The sequence below is a fragment of the Protomyctophum bolini genome, assembly GCF_963924005.1.
Source record: "Protomyctophum bolini genome assembly, chromosome: 5".
NCBI classification, from domain to species: Eukaryota; Metazoa; Chordata; class Actinopteri; order Myctophiformes; family Myctophidae; genus Protomyctophum; species Protomyctophum bolini.
This window is the reverse complement of record NC_137866.1, coordinates 21,857,303-21,880,040: the sequence shown is the minus strand read 5'-3', so window position 1 is coordinate 21,880,040 and position 22,738 is coordinate 21,857,303. Positions and strand designations below refer to the sequence as shown.

Sequence of the window (22,738 nt, the reverse complement as noted above, 5' to 3'; positions counted from 1 at the left end):
ACTTCAAATTTGTGAAGTTGTGTATCCTGTATTCTATATGCATGTTTGGATGAAATTGGTCCCTCCCTGAATATGTATTTTTGAGGGGCGATAGCCGCTCCTATGTCCAGCTTTTAGTGTTTGTGTAAACACAAACACTCAAAATTGAAGACAAAGATGAGGTGAGATGATGTATGACCACATGTATGATGATAAGAGCACCCCTCACTTCACACGGGTGTGATTTGTTTTGTTTACTAAAGAGACACTACTAAGCTATAGCAATGATTACTATGAGGGAATATATAGCTATTTAACACTATTTTAACAGAAAATATCACTTTACAGTCACCACCTTTCAATTTAATTGATCAATGCTCTGGTTGTGTCTATATTTATTTAGCTTTATATTTACAATTGTATCTGTTTTGCTTAACTGTAGCCTCAAATAACTGTAATTATTTTTAAAGGTGCAAAAAATATATTGTTGTTGCTATTATTATTGATATACCGGTAGGCCTATATATATTTGTTATTGCATTAGCAGCTAAGCAGAGCTAAGGGCTTTGCATCACTGAGCCAACGTGTTTCTTATCCTGCCAGGAACATAGGAGATGTCACCCATGACTCATTCAATCAGGAACATAGGAGATGTCACCCATGACTCATTCAGTCCACAGCGCTTCTGTTTGCTTTTAGCTTTAGATGTTACTTGTGAACCTGAACTCTGAGAGCATTTAAAAAAGTATTTAAATTGTAGCGAAGAGTGTATCTACTTAAAAAGAAAAACATTCCAAAAGGAATAACTGGCATTATATCAGTTCAGTTCACTTCAAAATTGGCCAAATTTCCAATACGTAATAACACATTAGAAACAGGCACGCTCTCTGCTACATAATGTAGTTAGTATTCATGCTGGCAGATTTTCAAACAGCAGATTCTCCAGGATGTTGCCTCGGGGCCACTAAAAAAAGAGCACAAATTCTTCTCTATTGCTTGGATCTAAACACAGGGCTTTGGTGGAGTAGGACGATATTGAGCCCGAATGACAGACACTCTTAAAAGATACACATGCCCTCATACAACACATCATACACAGAACTTGTCTGCCAAAGAACTTGAGCTGAGCATATCGTCTATGAGATAAAACAGAACTGAACAAGTCAGTGGGATTGCCAATTGCCATCCTGAAAAATAGAGGCGATAGAGGGGGAGAGAGAGAGAGAGAGAGAGAGAGAGAGAGAGAGAGAGAGAGGGAGAAGAGAAGAGAAGCGGGAGGGAGAAGGGGTGATGATAAAACTCCAGTGTGAGTGCTGCTGTAAGCTCAGTCAGAGAGCAAAGGAGCGACTGAGACTCAGGGGAAGACGGCGTGCAACAGACCAAGCAGAGGGACCTACCACACGCTTACACACACACACACACACACACACACAGACACGCACGCATGAACGAATGCACACACACACACGCATGCACGCACACACACAGACACACACGCGCACACACACACACACACACACACACACACACACACACACATGCTGGGCTCTCTGAAATGAAACTGCACATGGTCTTGGACTGGATGATCTCACAGAGAGGATAGAGAACACCTGAGTTACTTTGGCCGGAGGCAGCAAAGCACGCTGAGAGAGAGAGAGAGAGAGAGAGAGAGAGAGAGAGAGAGAGAGAGAGAGAGAAAAAAAGGTTTCAGCGTTGTACATTTTGTTATAGCAGCCGGCGGCTAGTATTCACTTTTGAAGGAGACAAGAAGAGAAGGCAGGGAAAAGACCAAAGCTGGACCTTTTCCAACATCTCTTGGACTTTGTCTACCCTGCACCCGCCCGGGCACCCCATGTGAGACAGAACAGACTGAACTGAACGCTGAACTGCATTTCTCGGAGGAAAAGCCAAGTTTTGTGGATCTTGCATTTTTGCCCCAGCTATACCACGCGAGATTGTTTTAAGGGGGGATCCGTTCCTCAGTGTGAGAAACCGCAGGAGCGAGGGGGAATAGAGAACATTGCCATCCATCTCTAACCCCCCTCCTACAACACCACCCTCATCTTTTGACGCCCCTCCCCTCCACCTCTGCTTTCACCCCCCCCCCCCCCCCATTCCATCCTATCCCACCACCACCACCACTACCCACCCACCCACTATTCACCCCCCTACAGAGCAGAAAGCGTGAAAAATCTCACTAATGGGTTTATTTGCTGTCAGATCTGTGCCGATCTGTCATTCCCCTGGGACCATTCTACTTGACACATTTCATAGTTGAGTAAGCTGCCTGGCGTTGTGGCTCGAGTTAACGGTGCCCCAGTAACATTCTGCTGGCTGAGAGAGAGAGCTCATCGGGCAGAGAGCAGCAACAGCGACAGTGCAGACTGACAGCCCTGTTGGACATACAGGAGTCTCTGAAGCTGCAGTCTCCAGGTCTCCTTCTCCTCAGCTTGGGTCCCAGAGCCTTTTCTGAACCCACATCCCAGCAGAAGCTCCATCCTCAGCACCTCACCGGGAGCCAAAACCACAGGACTACTACTACTCTACCACCAGGAGATCTGTGTTGTTTCCTTGGGGGATTCTCGGTGCTGATTGAACGGGTGTGAAGATGTGGTGTGGGGCTGGGCCGCTGGCAGTGGTGGCGGCGGTGTTTTGGACTCAGTGTGTCTTTCTGGAAGGGGTGGATGCCAAGAAGGAGAGGAAGCGGCTGAAGGAGGCCACCCCACAGCACACGGAGGCGTACAACGCCACGCTCTCCAACAGCGAGGAGGTCGGAGGCAGCGTCAAGGTAATCATTGCAACCCTCTACGAGTTTACTTGTAAAAAATCACTTAATTCTATTCAATGTGTGATGATACGCCATGCTTAATATCAGATTTGTACGGCCGATATATATTGTTTCATTGTAGTAATAATCGGACATGAAAATCGATATGGAGAAAGCGTGCAGCTTTCTGAAAAAATATGGAATCTATAGTTTTGAACTAGATCTTGACATTGAATGCCTTTTATAATTTCATGCACGGTTCCGTTTCTGCACGCTGTAGTGTTCGGGGGCAAATGAATGCGGTGAGGGCATGATGAGCTAGAACGAGACAGGTGTGCCCTAATAGGTCAAGACTCAGAGAGTGTGACGGCAAGAAATGTGTGAAATGCTAAATGGATGACTTCCTGAAGAATGTCAGGAATGTGGACATCTAAAGGCTGATCAACGCATCAATTATGCCCAATTCATGCTTCGTCGTTGGAAGGCGCTGCACACCGAAAATAGCAGAACTATACAGGTTTGTAGATCTGCTGTTTTGTCGGACAATGAAGTATGAATCAGACATCAGTCATCACAGTGTAGCCTAAATCTGCCACATATCTTTCAGCGTATCACATTGAAAGGCTAGTCTTATGATCTGATATCTGGCATCATCTAAATGGCTGATAAAGACATTTTTGCACTTTCAGATAAAGATGTACTGTATGATAACTGCAAATGATCAAATGTTGTAGCTACAGTATGCCACACAATTTATGCTTTTTAAAAGGGTACTTTGAACATGATTCACTGTGTCGTTGTCCAACAGCAGCTGGCCTTTGACATTGTTATTTATTGGTTTATTGCTGGTGTTGCATATCTCCTAAGTTTTCCAATGGAATATTTGTTTTGCTTTCAGCCCACCCATTGTGTTGGCATTCTCAAATAACTCACTGCCCCATACCAGCATTTTCTTCAGTCTCTACCAGGCTTCTCCCCCCGCCCCTGCACCCCCAAAATCAAGCAGTGAGGTCCAGTCTGTGTCTTTAAGAACACATTGTGGCTGGTTGTGGCCGGGTAATGTTTATTTGACTTGGTCGGGCCTGTAAAAGCAAAGGCTATGAAGGATGACCTTGTGTCAACCCTCAAGACGGCTGAAGATTGCACCCTATTGGGATTTCACTTCTCTCTCCCTTCCCGCGGGAAGAGTGGGGTGTCTTTACTGTGTTCACAAGCTACATACTATTTCCCCTAGAGGTCCGCCACAGGCCCACTGCCATGATGTAATTCCTGGGAAAGTTAGGTGGGCAGATATTTAAAGACCTTTGGCTATGCTGTTCCCAGCCCATTGATTCTGTCATTCACAGGCCTAGTCTGACTCCGCTGTGTCTGGGACATCCGATAGGGGCGGTGCGGCCCCAAAAACTGGGGCAGCATGCCGTGTAAGCCCCTCACAAAGCCCCATAGAAAGGGTCCTGAAAGAGAACACCTCAGTGAGGATTAGCCCCCTGCACACCCCCCCTCACCAACATTCTTTTCATCTCGTCTCCCACAATCTGAGGGTAATGACATAATCACTCCTAAGACGCAGTGTTATGCCAGATAGTGTCTCTGCCAAACACTGTCACCTCTGATGAGGAACTGGACTTAGGGCTTAACATCTATACGGTTACGGCACAGCCGTGCACGTCCAAGGTTGGAAAACATCGTGTCTGTTGGTGCCATTCTATCCTGGATTCTCTTTTTTTTTTAAAGGGCACGACACACCGCAAATTTGCTTTTCTTGGGTGGTTTGTATAGGTTTATGCCGTCAAATACAGTATCTGCAGGTTTTGTGTCCTGGATAAAAACACAGTATCCACTGGAACTGTCTTGGCAGGATGTTTGTATTCTTAAACAAGCCAAAAGTAATGCATTTACTTTTTTTTTCTTTTGCCCTGTGGAAACAGTGGAAAATCTTTTTATGATGGCATTAATTTTCTATCTGGCAAATTCCCCATTTGGGGAGTTGGCAGGGTGCAGTAAACCGCATTCCATGAGAGATTTTCCATTCGAAATTGATCACAATATTGAGGTGTGGAGTTGCAACGCTGAATGGAATCTTAGTGGAATTGTATTTGATGCTATCCTTGAAGCAGAATCAGAATCAATCTTTATTGTCACGTCACGTTACAAGTAAGGTGGGTGAAAAAACGTGGTTGTGCACTTAAAAGAGAGAAGAGAGGAGCATAAAGTGCATAATAATATGACAATTGTGAGTGCATAATACATAAAAGGTCATCATAAATTAATGTATGTACAAAAAGGAGTCTATTAAAACATGAATCAGTTCAGTCTGTGCATTGTTCTGTTCAAAAGTCGTACTGTTCCCGATGCTCCTGTAACACTTGCCTGGCCGTGGGCGCGGAAGCGGGCTGAACAGGCTGTGGAATTTCTAAACCACTGTGAACTTGTGTGTTCGCGTGTACTATTATGAGGTTAGCATTGAACATCAGCAAGCATATCCCTTTTTGGACAAATATCTACTACCCAAGCCAAATTCGTGGAGTCTTCTCCCACAGTAAACACCGGAGAGGTGCAATATTTAAGCGGTATTATTCTCCACTCTCATTTATAAACTATACTCCTTCACACAATGGTGTCACAAGGCGAAAATAACAGATCTTTGCAATCGTATCCGAGATGTGTTGTGAGCTTGTATAGTGGATCAGTTATGTCTGACGTGTGACCGGCATACTTATGAAAAAGTATCCTGCTCAAAGATGAGAGGAATCTGTCATTGTTGAACAGTGGAGCTGGGTCTGCCATGGCTGTAATTGAGGGAGGCGAGTCGAACATCACGCCTAGCATGTTGAGTAATGGCTGAGTTTAGCCCTAGGGGAGGGTTTGTCTTTCCCCTCTCTCATCCCCAGTGATGATTAATGCAGCGGTGTGTGGGACCTTGTGGATTACCCTACACACTTGAGACAAGACCCAGTCCCACAGGAAACAGGGCCACAGGGGGAGCAAACCACCTCTCATATATGCTGGAGACAGCGTAGCCCACCTTTAAGGCTAATTTAGGCTATACTTTGTCTATCACTCAGCAAAAAGTATGCATTTTCCACTGAAGAAAGCGTATGCTGTCGCCATTTAACTCTCCCTTTCTCTCTCCCCAAAAAGGGGCCATGTTTTTGCCATCTTTCAATTCATTAATGAGCTCATCTGACATTGAGTGAGAAATCAAATAATAAACAGTCCTGTCATTACATTAGAAATTTGCAAGTAAAATAAACTGTCAAGACAATATTCCCATTGCAGGCCACTTTCAGTGCCAGACATACAACATTTCAGTTTTTACATATCAGACACAGAGGGCCTAGCTGTTTTGTTTGGATTTCGTCTACTTTTTAATAACTTCAGATTGATGCCAGATTTATAGAAATCCCTTAATCTTGCCTGATGCTTATCATGTGCTGGTCATGTTGCTCTAATTTTGATTCACATTGGAGCCTGGAAACAACAATTTCACTATTATAGCCCTTTTGTGTGTTACACTAGTACTCAGTCAACTTGTGCTGGTTATTCATCAAATGAACGTGTATTTATTATTTTAAAGCAATGACCATGTACCCAGATTGTTGAATCTTGTTGCACAACAATATTTCTTTGTAAAAAAAAAAAGAAAGACCACGGAATATGTGAAGTTTGCACATTTTGAAGAAACATTATAGTTAGAATTTCTATTGCAACTATCAAGACACATGATAAATGTTGTTATTCTTTGGCAACTACCCTTTTAGAATTTACACAATACATTTTACCTTTCGGGAAATGATAGATGGCATACAGTACTGTAGCTGTTTTGTAATTCCCTGTGATTCCCTGTTAGTGTTATGCTTCAGATTTCTCCAAATATTTGTAAAGTACTGTAACCTCATGGGAATGGGGAGAATGGTATAAATAAAAGTAATGTGGAAAAATGAACCATCTTTGTACTTATGTGGCATCAAGGAGAACCGCAAATGAATCCCATCAAATTTGGAGGAACTAAAGCCTGACTACTTTATCGTATGACAGCATCGCTTGCCAAAAATAGCTGATCTACAAGCTCACAAAGTGTAAATGAAGTTTATGACTCCCTACCTGATATGTTCTCCCCGAAGTCAAACCCAGAAGGCTTAGCTGTGTACCTGATATGAAACTGGATCCAGTCCTTTTCAACAACTCATTTTACCTACCACAGGGAAAATGAGCACTCTCTCCAATTTCAAAGCTATAATTTGTACACAAAACAGATGTGACACAGCAATCAGAGTGTCTTTCAGTTTGTTTACTTTTTTATATATCAGACTCACACATGCATGCATATTAGGGTTATAGGGTTAGGGTTAGCCTCCATTATCTAGAGTTACTATATAAACAAGGAATATAAAATGTGGCATTATTCATGCATTTCAAAACATTTTTGCATTAGCCTACTATATTATTATTTCAGAACTATAATTCATATGATGTCCCAACAATGAAAATGTGTTTCAGTAACCCTTAATGTTTCTTGAACTAATAGCAGCATATACTTTCAATGTGGTAAGTGTAAGCATGTTTTGCCCACCAGGCCTTGTGCTTGCTTACCAATTGAGTAATAACACAGTGAGAGGAGGGCAGAGTCAACATTGCATGTCTGACTGTATTTAGCACTTCGGTGGTAAATCCTCAAGGGAGTCTGCGCTTGTGAGCTGCACCGATGGGGAACATGGGGGTGGATGCATGGCGACTGGGATGCACGCACTAGATGCACGCACTAGGTTCCCTGGTTTCCCTCAGCCATAACAGCTCTCAGCCAGGGGATCCCTCCCTGCCTCCCAGGATGGGACAGGCCCTGTTAGGCATAGACCCTTTCATCCATGCATGGATGACTGCACAGAGAGAAGTACGCTGGTGTAAAAACAAGGGATTATATGGAAGGCTCTCTGTCATCCTGTCCAATGTGAAACACAGTAACGTTTTGCATCAGCAGCTGAAGTTCAATGGTGCGTTCCATTGTGTAGATAGTTTGTATAGATAGAAGTTGACAGCAGGTGGACTAAGTTCCCTAGTCAACAAACAACAGGGTGAAGGAATAGAATGCTAAGAAAACAACTACGGTATATGCTGCAAAGCAATTAGGAAGGATAGCAAGTAGGCCTACACATCAAACCTGCTATCTCGGACATACTGTAATAACAGCATGTACTGAATCTAAATAGTCCAGAAGCAGCTAGTGCAGATGCAGAACATAATTAGTAATAAGCTAGTAAATAACTCAGTGAGGCTGAGTTTCAATATCAGTTACAGCCCCAGAGGCAAGTTTTAACTGTTTTGTTTGTGTTTTTTGTAGCATGGTACCACAGGGAAATAGTTCCCCCTTTTATTGCCTCAAATAAACAGCAAACATACTGTACATAGAAGAAAGCACATAGATTTATTTTTCATAGAGACCCAAGGTGATGTCGTAAGCCTTTGCTCCTGTATGATCAAAATGGCTCATTCGTTAATTCCTTCAAATGTAATGCATTAAAATCTGAGCTATAAAGTTATGCTTTGTAAATCAGAATTCTAGAAATAATCATTCATGCATGCACTAGCACTATCGAATTCTACCGTGTGCCCCCTGGTTGAGATGCAAATCCCTTACTAAAAGTTTGATTCCTGCAGAGAGAGAGAGAGGTACAGGTCTAAAGCCAAATCACTGAGAAAAGAAACGTGTCATGACGATTTAAAGTTTGCCACCTTGGGAAAGTCTGACACATTTTCCTTGTCAGTGCTGGAATGGCGTGTGCTCACACCTGCTGACAGACGAGGCCATTCTGCTGCACACACAACACACCAGCCATCAAAGCCAGAGAGCTTGTGTTCCTCATCAACCCACAGACTGATACCTCGGCCTGCTTTCTCCCACACATTGTTCATGAGCTTTACGTGCTGATGCAGAGGTATGTGAGCAAAGCCATAGTTTATTTTGCCCCACAGTCAAAAGCAGCAAGTGAGAGATTGAACTTTTCTGACAGGCTTTTGCCATGTCGTCAGGCAACATGGTTTTCCCAAGTCTGTGTGCGTGGGCTTCTGCGCGGTGCTTTGAAGTTTGACATGTCAATCTAGTGACTCACACGAAGACAATGATTCATTTCTTGATTGTGGAGGCCACAATCAATCACCAGGGCATATACCTACAGTACCTTCAATAAGTCACATTGAGCGAATCTGAGAGGTTTGAACATGACAGTTGACGGTCCGTTACACTATTTATTCAAGGATTTGCTGTTATTTTGTAGTCTGGAAATTAAGTTAATAATTATCTTGGTCCTAGCTTGACTTCCCTGAGCACAGCAAATCCTCTAGGGCATGGTTTTAATAGTTTAATTACAATGGCGTGTGCTAAAGAGGATAACAAGCCCAGGGTATAGCTGATTTCCTGGCAATGGTTTGCTTTTTTGTATTATTATAATGCAGGGAATAGCTAAGATCTATAATTATAAGTCACGTGTGGGGGCCGACTTGTGCTGCTTGACATCTTTGAAATAGCAGACAACGATCTATGCCATAAACACGAGAGGGGATGTGAAGCTCTGAGTTTCTTGCGGTTTAGCAGCCGGAGCACTCTTTGTTTCTCACAAGCTGTCAGTGTTTTTCTTTTTTTGGGGGGTGGGGGGATTCTCAGACAGAGCTGCCTGAGAATCGTTTGTGGCAGTGATTCACTTCAGTATCTTACAGACACACTTTTCACAATTAATCCTCGTGGAAGTATATGCAGACTACCACAGGCACAGAGATAGAGTTGTGTTACATCCACCACCCCATTCCAATATTCAGTGCAGCAACAATTGTTAAACTTTTGGAAAACATGTATACACACTAAGGAATAATATTACTGACAGGTTTAATTGTTACATGGCATTGACTCCAGGGGGAAAAGCACTTTATGGAAATGATACAGATAGTATTGTAAAAGTATCCATGTCGTGACAAAATCTCTTGCGCTTTCATCTGCTTCCAAGCCTCGAAATCGCAACAAAAACACAGAGTCTTCGAACATGCAGGAGGCACTGTGCCTCTTAAATTGTTTATTTTGTCTGCTGTCATGGGGAAAAGAGGAGAGTCGGGGAGATAGAGAGATAGAAAGAAAATTGTTTCAAAACCAAAATAGGAGATTTTTTTTTAATTCCAGCATATTAAAAGACAAAAACAAGGCGTTACTTTGTTGCTGTGTAACAAGAGGAGAGTCTTTGACAGTAAAGAAAGGGACATGTTAGTTTTGTAGATAAGTGATCCGTGTCCTGCTGCCAAACCTAAACAAATTCCATTTCAGACAGCTCACCTCCATGGCTCATCTTTATCTCGTCTTCTATCTCAACCACAGTCACTTGACGTTTGGGGAAGGACTTGGGGAAGATTCAAGGAATATTCAGCCATTGGAATCCATACGGCTTCAATTTTAGCCATGCGCGTGAAACCAGACCAGCACGACTACCACAGTTTGCAGGGAACTATTTGCTTGAGACGTCTCTTTAGAGTGTGTGGGTGTATCATTAGCTATCTCACAAACACATCATTTTCCTATACAGTAATTCATTATAACTGAAGTTATTGCAGATAAGGAGGACAAGAATGTGCATTGGTTAGGAAATATAGAGCAGCAGTCCTAAATCATAAACACTCCTTGGTTGACTGTTATGGTATTCACATACATGTACAGTACAGGTTATCTCACCCTTTACAAATTCAATCAATACATGATTGAATCCCACAGACCACACAAGTGTTGCCCACGTTGTTGTAGACTAATTGAGGTCTGCAATCCATAGAATCTACATCACACGCACATTTCTCACATTGTGGCTCATGGAAATTTTCACGTGTTGAAGAAAAAAGGGGGGGAAAATCAGTTTGTTTATATTCATCCAAGCCTATTGGGCAAATAAGAACTGACGTGGTACCTGAGTTATCATCTGGAATGAAAAAATAAGCAAAAAAAAAAGAGTTGAACCTTTCAGAGAGGAGTGGCGAAAGAACATATAAGTTGGCAATGTGACACCACCCAAAACGAAAGAAAAAGCCGCTGCCTCATGCCTCTTCAAGGAATCGCAGCAGAGCGGGAAGGAGAGAAAGAAAGAGGGGTTTCGCAGTGTGACCTGTCTGGCACCATTTAATAGTATCTTAGGGCAAGATTTTCCAATGATGGTTTGTAAGCAGAAATTATGACTCATTGGATTTAGTTACGTACTGTATAGGTACAATACTTTGCATTGTGTGCCATTCCAGGCCATTCCAGGATAAACTATCTGATGAATCTTGCAATTAGCACTCTTTTAAAGACTCATTATAATTGTTGAAAGAGTGCAATTTAGTGGTGTTTAGAGAAATATTCTGGCAACAACAATATTCCACTTCTTTTTTTTAGATTTGTTTTTTGACAGGAAAGAGGGAGAGAGAGAAGGGGAGAGACATGCAGCAAAGGTCGTCATGAACGGGAATCGAATACGCAACACGCTGTCAGGCCAGAGCCTATATGTGGCATGCGCCTGGGCCAGTTGGCCAGCGGGCGCCCCAACAATATTCCACCTTATTTAAATGTATAACATGCAATTGGTCAGTGTGCTTGAGATCTCTAAAGAAGATTCCGAGCTCAATTTTCCACCCCCTTTTTTGCAGATGGGTTCACTTTCCTATCATCATTTCATTGAGTCTACCGTATAATTCTGCCTACAAACACATCAAACATCTCTTATGCTGTAGATTTCAGTGTATGTTTTGTTACTGCTGATAAACAGTATAATTAACCACATTAACCCTAGCATACCTACTTTGGGCAATTGTTAATGTACATTTCTTTAAGATTAGCCAATTATCTTTACCCCCTTTTCTCCCCAATTTAGTCGTTATGCCACCTTTCTCTCCACACATTTCTCTTGTCACTGGCTGACTTGCTAGTGAGGGGCCCCCACCGAGGGGATGTACCGTAGCGCACCACATGCTACTCCTCCCGTTCAGGTGACAGGTGCCACCCCGGCCTGTAGGAGTAGCACAGTGACAAAGAGCATCCTCCCGTTCAGGTGACAGGTGCCACCCCGGCCTGTAGGAGTAGCACAGTGATAAAGAGCATCCTCCCCGGCAGGCTTCCCTCCCACCGAACACGGCCAGTTGTGTTTGTATAGAGCAGGGGTGCCCAAAAGGTAGATTCTGATCTACCAGTAGATCAACAAAATCTGTGCAGGTACAGATCACATTGACATCAAAAAGGTCCTGTCAGCTCAAAACCCACAATGCAATATTGTGCCTTCAATAGTTTTTCTGTGCACAAAAAACGTTGGTAGCGTAGCGTTACAAATTAAATACAAGTAGCACTCAAGTCAAAAGTATAGAGGCTCGGCCCCAAGACCAATGCACTGCAGTGGATTGAGTTCTATACTGTCTCCCCCTAGAGGGGAAAGGAACTGGTAGGAATAACGTGTTCCTTCCACGTGCTACAGTACATCCAACCGGAGAAACTCCCTCCTGCCAGGTGAAAAGAAGCAGCTTTTGCTCAGTCCGTTGCTCTCCCCAGCTTGCTATTTTTGCTATAGGTTATAGGCTTATAAGTGGTTAACTCTGAGTGTACTGTAAAAAAAATGGACGTGCAAGGATTTTATTGTACACTCACTGAATATTACGGAAAAACAATTAATTAATTAAAATCCCATTACGTTTTCCATCTTACGTTTCCATTGCATAATGTATTTTGCCTGCCTGTGTGTCATCTCATTTGAACCAGGTCGCTGACAGCCAGAGAGTGGATCCATTAGGTTCATGGATGGACTTTGTGAAACGACCCGTCGACCACCTTCCTGGAAAGTGTCGCAAACGGAAAAGGCCCCTGGTAAAAAAAATAAAAATAAAAACCTTTATCTTGGTTGGATGGAATGTGTCCTGTATTTTATCTACTATACTCTCATTTTTCAAAAGATTTCCCTTATTATAATATATTGACACCGCTTTGAAATAGAGTGCCGCAGTCCCTCCCCCTTTCAGAAAAACGAGTGGCCCAGGAAATGAAACCCCAATGCATTCTCCCATCGGCACTTCTTATTTAATTTATTTAAAGACGGTTACGCCGCGGACAAAGCCAACTCGGATCGTGACAAATCATGACAATGAATACAATGTTTTGGGCCGATCAAATCATTAGAAAGAAGAAAAGAAAGTCAGGAGACAACACTATTTGTTTTGTTTTTCGTCTTATAAATTATTTGATCGGCCCAAAACATTGTGTTCATTGTCATGATTTGTCACGATCAGAGTTGGCTTTGTCCGCGGCGCTCTATAGGGATTGCTATAGACTCTATAGCAATCCCTCTATAGACTCTATAGCAATCCCTATAGAGCTAAAGGGCTTGCCAGGCAGGCTCTATAGTATAGAGCCTGCCTGGCAAGCCCTTTTCTATGAATATGCATAAGAGATGTACTTTCCGAGTTCAGTTTGTATGCAGGCTCCTTTTGTATACATGCCCTTGTCCGATATTACCTTGTTTTTAAAACTATTGATATTTTTGCTTTTCTGCTTGCTGGTATAGCCTGGTCCACCAGGTCCACCAGGGCCACCCGGCCCACAGGGACCTCCTGGCACTCCTGGGGCAGAGGTCACCCAGGAAGTTCTGCTGCTGGAGTTCAAAGAAATGATAAAAGGTTTGCAGAAAAGTTTTTATGCCAAACAACATGGCTCACTGCAGCTAGCCTCCACGCCTTATTAGAATTGCACACGGCATTCTCCCAATAGATGGATATAGGGTTAATCGTGTTCGTAGCTTATTTGTGATTATTCATCGTCTACAAAAATAAAATTTCAAAGTGATGTAGTCCGACTGTATACATAACATGCATTATTCATTTACGAGTTTCATTACCTCGTCACAAATTCATCCGTCATAAGATTGGACTTCAGTATAGTTAACACTATGGTTATGGCCTACAAGGTCTAATAGCCTGAGTGTGTGTGTGTGTGTGTGTGTGTGTGTGTGTGTGTGTGCGTGCGTGTGTGTGTGCGTGTGTGTGTGTGTGTGTGTCTGTGTGTGCGTGCGTGTGCACATGCGTGTGCACATGCGTGGGTGCATGCGTGTGTCAGAGGCTACAGAGAGACGAGCAGCAGCACTAGACAGACAGACCAGCCCCAGTCAGCTCCCTACAGCGCTCCTCACTCTGGAGGGAATGACGTCCTACCGGCGGATAGAGGAGGCCTTCCACTGCAAGCTGAAGGGACCCGTGGTGGTCGACAAGAAGACTCTGGTGGAATTGCAAAACTTTCAGACGGTATGTTTATTTGAAACAATGGAAATGTTTTACTCGCAAACCTTGGTGCCAGGTCAGGCCACAAAGAGAGAAAAATAAGTCAAGATTTTAGTTAATTCTTCTTCGTCTGTTTCGCCTCCTACCCACTCTTTTTCTTTTTTCCTTTTTTTTCCCCTTAAGTGCAATTGAAAGAACAAGCGTTATGGCAATCGTCATTCCGTTTGTACGGGGGTGGATCATCCCGCAAAGTGGGCGACTGGCGCTGACACGGCGGCACCATTTTGAGCCATAATAAGACTAGCTCCCTCTCTGGTCAAAAAAAAGATCTCCTTTTTCAATTCTCCACATCACTTTTCTGGGGCGCCACACAAAAGGCACTCTGTCTGTGACTTGGAATAAAGTGTGGGGAGAGGACAGAAATAGACACTGTTTGAAACAGCATGCTGTAGTAGTGGAAGAACTGTGCCCCGTTGGGACAGGCCCGACAAGGCTTTAAGCCTAGCCATATACTGTACCTTCGCAATGCCTGATTCATGCTCTGTTGTATGGTGTCACATGGCGAAAATATCCGATCTACAAGCTCACAACCTGTCACGGATCATGCAATGCATTGTGAACATGTAGACCTGCTATGTTCTGCTATGTGACACTGTCATACGACAAAGTATAAATCATGCTTTAGTTTACCTTTCTAATACTGCACTATGGTAATAGGGGACTCTCTTTTTTTGCCGAGCGGGGGAGTCCTACTAGTAGTAGCCGGGCGCTTGTTTTACAGCGCCGGGGTTATAATATATAACCTCACAAAAATGATGCCCAAATTTAACCCTAACCTCAACGCAAACTATGCCTAACCCTAACTTTAACACTAATCTGCAAAACAAGCGCCCCATCAGCGGCCATCGACTCCCAGGCTCAGCAAAAAAGGTAGTCCCATGGTAAAAAGAGGGTATGCGTGTGGCAAAAAAAATACTTTCTGGCCTTGACAGCCCATACTGTACAATATCCAAACAGAAAGTCCTATCTGATGGCATTAAATTACGTTAAACAACGTTGAACTCACTCTGCCACTCGAGCGTGTCCATGTGAGTGTTTTAGGAATGGCGTTATATAATAATTATTATGTAATTATTATTATTATTTATTTTTGTGTGTGTTTTTCGTGTGAGTGCGTGTGAGTGCGTATGTGTGCGTGTGCCTATATGTATGTGTACACAAGAGACAATGGGTACATAACACACATCAGGGGGATATGCAATAGTAAAAGGATACAGCATTCAATGTACAATAATTTCAAGTAATAGTAGAGATAAAACTAAAAGAAAAAGACATTTACAAATTAGATGGACTGTGGCACCTAGACCGAAGTTAGGTTAGGATGTATCCTGCTTAGCCATGCACTGAAGTTTAGCTTAAGTTTATTTTAGGTCCAGCCATATCTTCAGGGAGGACTTAAAAGTGATAATGGAGCTGGTAGTTTTAAGCTTTTGGGGCATCTCATTCCACCTTACAGCTGCCGAGTGTAAAAATTAGTTTTTCCCCATACAGCTGCTGAAATGTACAGGTATAAGGTCTGTGGTACTACGTCTTGTGAAATGATTGTGAACGTTACTAACCTTAGAAAAATAGTTATGAGGGTATGTCGGGGTGTCCTTGCTTTGTATCCTGTGGACCATACACAGTTTTATTAATGAAACTCTTTCGTCTACCCTGAGCCAATTGAGGCTATCAAAATGAGTAGGGAGAAGATGTGTTCTGGGATGGAGTTTTAGGATAACCCTAACTAATTTATTTTGTGAGGTTTGGAGTTTATTTTTCAAAGCTGCACATGTACCTGTGTAATGTGTACCATGTCAAAATGACATTGGACCAGAGCCCCTGCTAATATTTCCAGAGCATTTCTATTTAAGAATGAGGATGTTCTAGTGAGGAATTTCACTCTTTGGTTAACCTTATTTGTGACCTGTAATGCCATACTCTCTCCGGATAGGTTGTTGTCCAATATACATCCAAGGTACCTTGACCGAAGCTTCATAGTTACCAGCTACGACCTTGAACCCAGGGGATTTCTTTATTTTTCGCTCTAGACGCAAAGAGAATCGACTCTGTTTTGCCGAGATGTACAGTAGAGACAGCCTATTGTCTACTAGCCAGGAACTGATCTTGAGCAGCTCTGAACTCAGCACTCCAATTTGTCTTGGTGTGAGACAAGAGGAGCAGCATCATCAGCAAAAAGATACAGATTGCAGCCACAGGCTGACTGCATGTCATTAATGTATACTAAGAAGAAGAGTATGCTCCCCTGGGGGACTCCGCTCGTCAGAGGAAGAGGTGAAGATAATTTATGCCAAGGGATATTTGAAATGTTTATTCAGGGAATCAGAGGTAGAAAGAGGTGGGAACAGGGAATCCACAGGTCTTTAAAAGGGCCATATTTCTGCAGCCTCAGATATACAGGAATAAATTGCAGCAGCATCCTTTGCCTACATGAATGATTTTATACTATCGGTAAACTGTGGTGTGACTAAAAGCACATGTTGGTACTTTGCTCTACTTTCAGCCCCCAGCTAAAGGAGCATTTCTCAGAGGAACAGGAATGGACCAGTCTACGGGTCGATTCACAGCTCCCGTCACTGGGATCTACCAGTTCTCTGCCAACGTCCATATTGGTAAATACGGTACTCATTTCCAGGCTGCAATATGCAGTGTACTGTACATTATAACAAGGGCCTCGCATTTCATCTGTTCTGGGAAGACTCGAGTCCTGACAATACATTACAATGTTTCACAGAGGAAATGGGTTTTCTCTCAGGGATGAATACATGAAATGTTTAAGTGTGGCGTTCCTCTCAGCCCAGTATGGTCCGGCTTATAGTGACAATTGGGGTCTTCAAATTACAGATCACAATGATGTGAAGAGGAGCAAGAATCAACTCAGAGCCAGAGACAATGTTCGAGTTCTGATCTGCATCGAGTCCTTGTGTCACAGATACACGTAAGTATGACTGACCAGGCTGATAAACAGAGTAAATCAGTGGTTGTCAAAGTGGGGTCTGCAGACCCCCCAGGGGTCCTTGAGGGGATTCCAGGGGATCCCCTGCAAAATGTCACAAATAATGAATGCAGTGTCCAGTCTATCCCAAATTTACAATGCAGATTTCACTTCCAACCATAGGGGGTGTCATAAATGTTTGTTTATTGCAGAAATGTTTAAGCACAAATCTCGTGAATCAAATCACTAAGAGAGGGATTAGGGATTATCCTCAGCCAACCTTTATCAAAACTGTCTGTGGTACATTGCTGACAGATTGTGGAAATAAAACAATATACATTACAATTTACAACAATATAAATTATAAGCGCATTGAGTGTTTGACTATATCACACATGATGTTTGGCTTAGCAGAGGTGTTCGGCTAGTTGGAGATGCAGGAACTACTGAACAGAACGTCGACAAGGCATGACGAAGTTCTTATGACGTCATTTCAAGCAGAACAAATGTTGTGTTCAGTTGGAGTATGCTGCAGCCTTTAGACTGGCAGGCTGGGGGGCGAACCAGTGACCTTCAAATTCCCAGATGGCCTTTCTACGTCACTCAGCTATGGCAGAAGCCCAATCAGCTATGGCCACTACTTATAATTATTAATTCACAGCGAGAAAATAGCATTTAAACAATGTATGGGAGAAAGAAAGAGAAAATGTAAACCACCACATAAAATATAAAAATATAGCCATAGGCGCCGTCTGCCCCTTTGGGGGGCACCTGGGTGCAAAATTGATTTGCAGATTTTGCACCCAGGTGGTCTCATTGACTTCAATGTTAATATTAATGATTAAAAATAGAATCGGAATTTGGCTAAATATTTTGTGTTTTGGTGATATCCTGGCGGAGGTTTGGTCGTGCCAGCTTAATTGATCATCCACGTTTACTGGCATCAAAGTTAATGATGAAGAAAAGGTTGGTTATTTGGATAGACTTCATCCCATATAGCCATCTCTCTGGGATGACTGCTCTGCAATTGGCTGGCTAGTTTGTTGTTAGACCAACTGGCCAAGTTGGCCAACTAATTGTGTAACTTCATCAGTCACTCAGTGACTCACTCAGTCAGTAAAAAGGCATTTGTTTATAGGGCTGGCCCCACTGTTGTAGTCCAGCCAAAAAACACAGAACAGCAACCAAAAGAAAACAACAACATTGACAGATTGTCAGGGGAGTGTGTTCTATTTAGCAGCTTTCTGGTATAGGTTTTGATGGTTCTGGATGTTGGTTATCAAGTGTTTCTACATCTGAGCCAGAATGGAGTTTATATTTGTTGTTTAGTGGATGAGAAATGTCACCTACACTGTGTATTTGTTTTATTGCTTGTGATGTGAATGAAGTAGTCAATAAAGTAGTAAATGTCAAGGCATTTAGACCTGCAGATTTTACTGGGTTTTACTAGCTACTCCCCATGAATCCAATCAAACTATAGTGCACTTTGTCACCTTAGTAGATTGTGAACATGTGGTTCTTATTTGTTATGGCTTACATAACATATTCTGTGGTAAAAAAAGAAAAAAACTTCACATAAAAAAAAAGAAAAAAAGCAATACATTAAATTGAAGAGTGATTCTTATAAAAGAATCTATAGAATCAGACTTTGGCCTCACTTGCGTTGTTTACATTCTGTCTGGATACTTTGTTAACCTCTACCATAGGATAGTTTGTTAGTGTCTATAATGCCAGTTTATGTTTTTTGAGGATTTATGAGCTGTTAAAGGTGTTGTCTGTTATAGTTTGTGTGGAACCAGCTTGGCATTTCCTGTATAAAAGCAGGAGCAGGTCTTTTAAAGGAAATGTCCTCACTCAGGGACGTCGTCCCTGTCGCCTATTACTAATCTTTATAGACTCACCTCTGACACCCCATTCGGTGTGCTGCTCTCAGCACTGTGCAGAGAAAATGCCCTTGTTTGGGATGTGGGAGGCGGATAATGAACAACAACGTTACACAGAGATTCTGCAGGGCAGAAATCCCAAGTCCGGTGGGGAGCGGTTATTATGAGTACTCCTCAGCATTTCAACATTTCTATTTACTTAAAGTCTGAGAAAATTGTTGAAATGAATTGCTCCCAAAACTCTCCCCTGGAGCTTATGGAGCCCAACCGCCTCCCACCTAGAATGGCATAATGAGAGGAACGTATAAATAATATTATTATGATGGGTTACTTAACCTAAGAGAGTGCTTGGTTTTTGCTTTTCTAGCCAAAGCTCCAGACAGTCTCGCCCTCCCTCCCACACACGAAAATTTAGAGAATGTGAAATGAGGCTCATTGAGGTGGCAGTTAAGAGTGAGGACAAACATGATTGATTTGCCATAAAAAATGTTGCATTTTCCACTAAACAGGAGCCAGTGCTCGTGCTGTGAGCTTGAAGCCTGCAGCAGCGTAACCACACAGTGTGCAGTCTTCAGGCCGCCCCCGATAACATGTTTTAAACGCTAACTTAACCTCGTCTATTGAAAAGCCAATTTGACATTGAAATATTATAAGAAAGTTGGTTGTGTTTACTTTAAAGATGGAGTGCCACAATGTTTGTATTTTTCCAGGTTTTCATGCGTCTCTGAGGTGACAGTACTTCATTAGACACCCTGGAGTCGTTTTTATGTGCAATGGTGTATTAACTTTGTATTTAGGGTTTCTTCCTGGAGGCTGAACCCAAACGGGCCAATGAAATAAACAGTAATATAGTGACATCACATTATCAGCACCTCCCCTAACCCCTCCCCCTTATCATACAACTACAGCTGTGGGTGCGGCTTCAGTTCAGGTGGATCACAACCCATCACCACCCACCAGGCAAACCAGGCATATTTAATGAACTGGTGGGCGTGCCCACATAAAAACAACATTTTAACAAATACTGTGCACTTTTTTGAAAGAATTACACCTCCTTATATAACAATAAGACCTGATGATCATGTTTTAGGGTGGGGGAAAAAAATCACAGCACTCCATCTTTAAAGTTTGGTTTTCCATCTTGATTGTAGGTCACTGGAGATGATAGTTGGATTGGAAAGCAACAGCAAGATATTCACAGTCAGTGTGCAAGGGCTGCTGGAGCTACAGGTAAAATTACGTTCTCTATCAAAAGGAACATTCAGAGAACATATTACACACAAACACACAGACGCACACCCAAGCACAGAACAGCATATACAATCATTACACACATACGCACAAAATAGTGTTTTTTTTTTTTATACATTCCCATTCTTTTCTTTACAGGCTGGACAGTACACCTCGATATTTGTGGACAATGCTGCAGGAGCATCAATTACAATACAGAATGGCTCTGATTTTATGGGCATGCTATTGGGGGTATAGCCTGATAGCTCTCCCTGCGGGAGCAAGTCAGACGAGTCAGCCATTTGTGCTGCTTATCAACGGACTAATGAACACTATCAAACTGTATCATCCATGCGGGGGATCGAGAGGATTCTAGCGACAGAGAAAAAGATATGGTTGCTACTTGACTTTAGTACCTGGCAAATGTTGAAACGACAGTGTTCAAGATACTGGACTACGTTTTTCTTTCACAATGCACTGTCACTGCTCAAGAAAACGTTTGCAGTTTGCTGTCCCATGAACAGACAAACCAGACAAATAAAACGGTGAATAGACCTGTTCAATTGTCATGGCTGACAATCTTTAATAGTACACCAAAAATGTCAATGTCATATTTTCTGCATTGGAAAACTGTGCAAACTCCAGATAGGAGTCTGTGTTCTATGACATGTTCTAAGGCATATATTTGTGTATCGTCTACGTGATTGATTGTGTACAATCAACTTTTCAAAGTAAATATTATTTTCTCTTATGAACTCAATCTCACATGTATACGCATTATGTATGGTACATAGACTCTGTGAGTACACTGGACAATGGCAATATGCTCATCAGACATTATATGGGCCCACGTCTTGGAAAATGTATGTCTGTAATTACATATTTTTGTAACATAGCTAATACTGTGTTATTACAGTTTTCTTAAAATATCTTGTTAAAGCTGTTTGACTGCAATTGAGCAGAAAGTGACTCTTTGCCAAGATCTTTTTTTTACCGTGCCATTATTGTTAGAGTTTTAACATTTATCACACGTTTATTACACTTTCTGGCATAACATTTTCTATAATTTATGATACGGATAGTCCAGTAACATTGGAAAATCTTTAGAAATGCATTGACTTGTGTATTTATGTTTTAAGTGTATCCACTCGTTTTGTGGCAAATGCCTATCTGTTTCAGCTTGACCTTGGATCATACAGACTCTTAAGAAAACACACACATTCGATTGCAAGAATATCTTTTTACTATGATATTTTATTAGCGCGTATGATACATGTACTGTATGCTGTAATTTGAAATTAAACCACGCCTTACTGTTGTCTTTTGCTGCTCTAAGAAACATTTTTTCAATACACAGTACTGAAAGCATCCTCTGGGAGTGCAAGAAAACTGTTTTGGATCATTCCTGTTTTGGATACATTTTGTAAACAGTGGCAGCCATTGCTGTGGAATTAGAGTTTTATCACTTTTAGTTTTTATTTTGCATAGCATTCAGTCCAAGGAACTCGATCTTATTGTCAGGTTTACAGGTGTAAAACTGTGGAAATTCATTTTTGTTCAATCTACAATTTCCACTACGAATCCAATGGCTATTTATTTTTCCAGACTTTTGAAGTTTCCAGTTGTATACTGACTGAATCGCATGCGGTGACGGTTTGGACATCTGGTCGTCTTAACGCACCCCTCACCAACCTTAATCCAGTCGGACCAATGCTAAATGCTATGTCTAACAAAAGTATGCCTCCCGTTTGGGGTAAGGGTAAGGGTAAATCGGACTATTGCGTGTCGGACTATTAGTACACGCGGCTGAAATGTGTGCTAGGTCCAGCTAGCTATAGCATGAGGGTGGCTTATGGTTTTAGCCACTGTTGCATAAATGCTTGCGTGGCCACTTGTATGAGCTTGTTAACACCAATGCATGAATACCTTATAACAGAGGCTTCTTGTGGGAGCATTGCTTAGATGCCAAGTGTCACATACTGTACCCAAAGACCAACCACAAGAACGTTGCACCCTCATGCTAGCAAGCTGGACCTAGTACACATTTCAGGCATCAATCGGCTACTCCCTGAAGAATGCACCTTTAAAATTGACCAGTCTCACATTGACGTTTTCACTTTTAAATAAACTGGCGCCAAAGTTTCCAAAATAGATCTGTTTTGTTTCCTCTGTCAAACTGATTTAATTCCCACATCCCATACAGACAGCATACCAAAACAAGAAGATGGTCAAATGACCAAATAAAAACAAAAGGCCTCGACTCTAGACCAGCAAGATGTTGTTTTTTTTCCTCAGACGGAATTCATGAGGTTTATTGGGTGACCACTGTCAAAGCAAATTAATTCTGAATATGACCAACTCTGCACGCTCATCAACATTCGAAACACGATAGGCAAGACGGGACCGACATCATGGTTCACATGATCTTTTACCACTCCATTGCTCAAGAACTGAGCTAGAGTGGCACAAACTTGAGAGTTTTGATTGTCTTATGTTGTCCCCCCCCCCCACCAAAAAAAGTGTTTAATGACAGCTATGTGAGCATGCTGCAACGCATTCACTGCCCTGCCGTGGAACACGTGGAGGCTGCCAAAGTGGTTGCGAAACCACCCCGCGCCGCAAACTCCC

General features: G+C 42.3%; 1 protein-coding gene across 2 annotated transcripts; it reads left to right on the top strand.

Annotated features, from left to right (window-relative positions):
* Positions 1-1,224: 1,224 nt before the first annotated feature.
* c1qtnf12 (C1q and TNF related 12) lies at positions 1,225-21,428 on the top strand. 2 transcript variants are annotated; one of them, XM_080763767.1, is made up of 8 exons: positions 1,225-2,767; positions 12,495-12,599; positions 13,294-13,405; positions 13,851-14,026; positions 16,566-16,674; positions 16,907-17,000; positions 20,032-20,110; positions 20,270-21,428. In XM_080763767.1, the coding sequence occupies exons 1-8, from the start codon at positions 2,588-2,590 to the stop codon at positions 20,366-20,368; spliced, it is 954 nt and encodes a 317-aa protein (XP_080619893.1). In that variant the 5' UTR covers positions 1,225-2,587; the 3' UTR covers positions 20,369-21,428. The 2 variants fall into 2 exon arrangements, with proteins under 2 accessions (XP_080619893.1, XP_080619892.1); XM_080763766.1 differs by having other exon boundaries at positions 1,228-2,767; positions 13,842-14,026.
* The last annotated feature ends 1,310 nt before the right edge of the window (positions 21,429-22,738 follow it).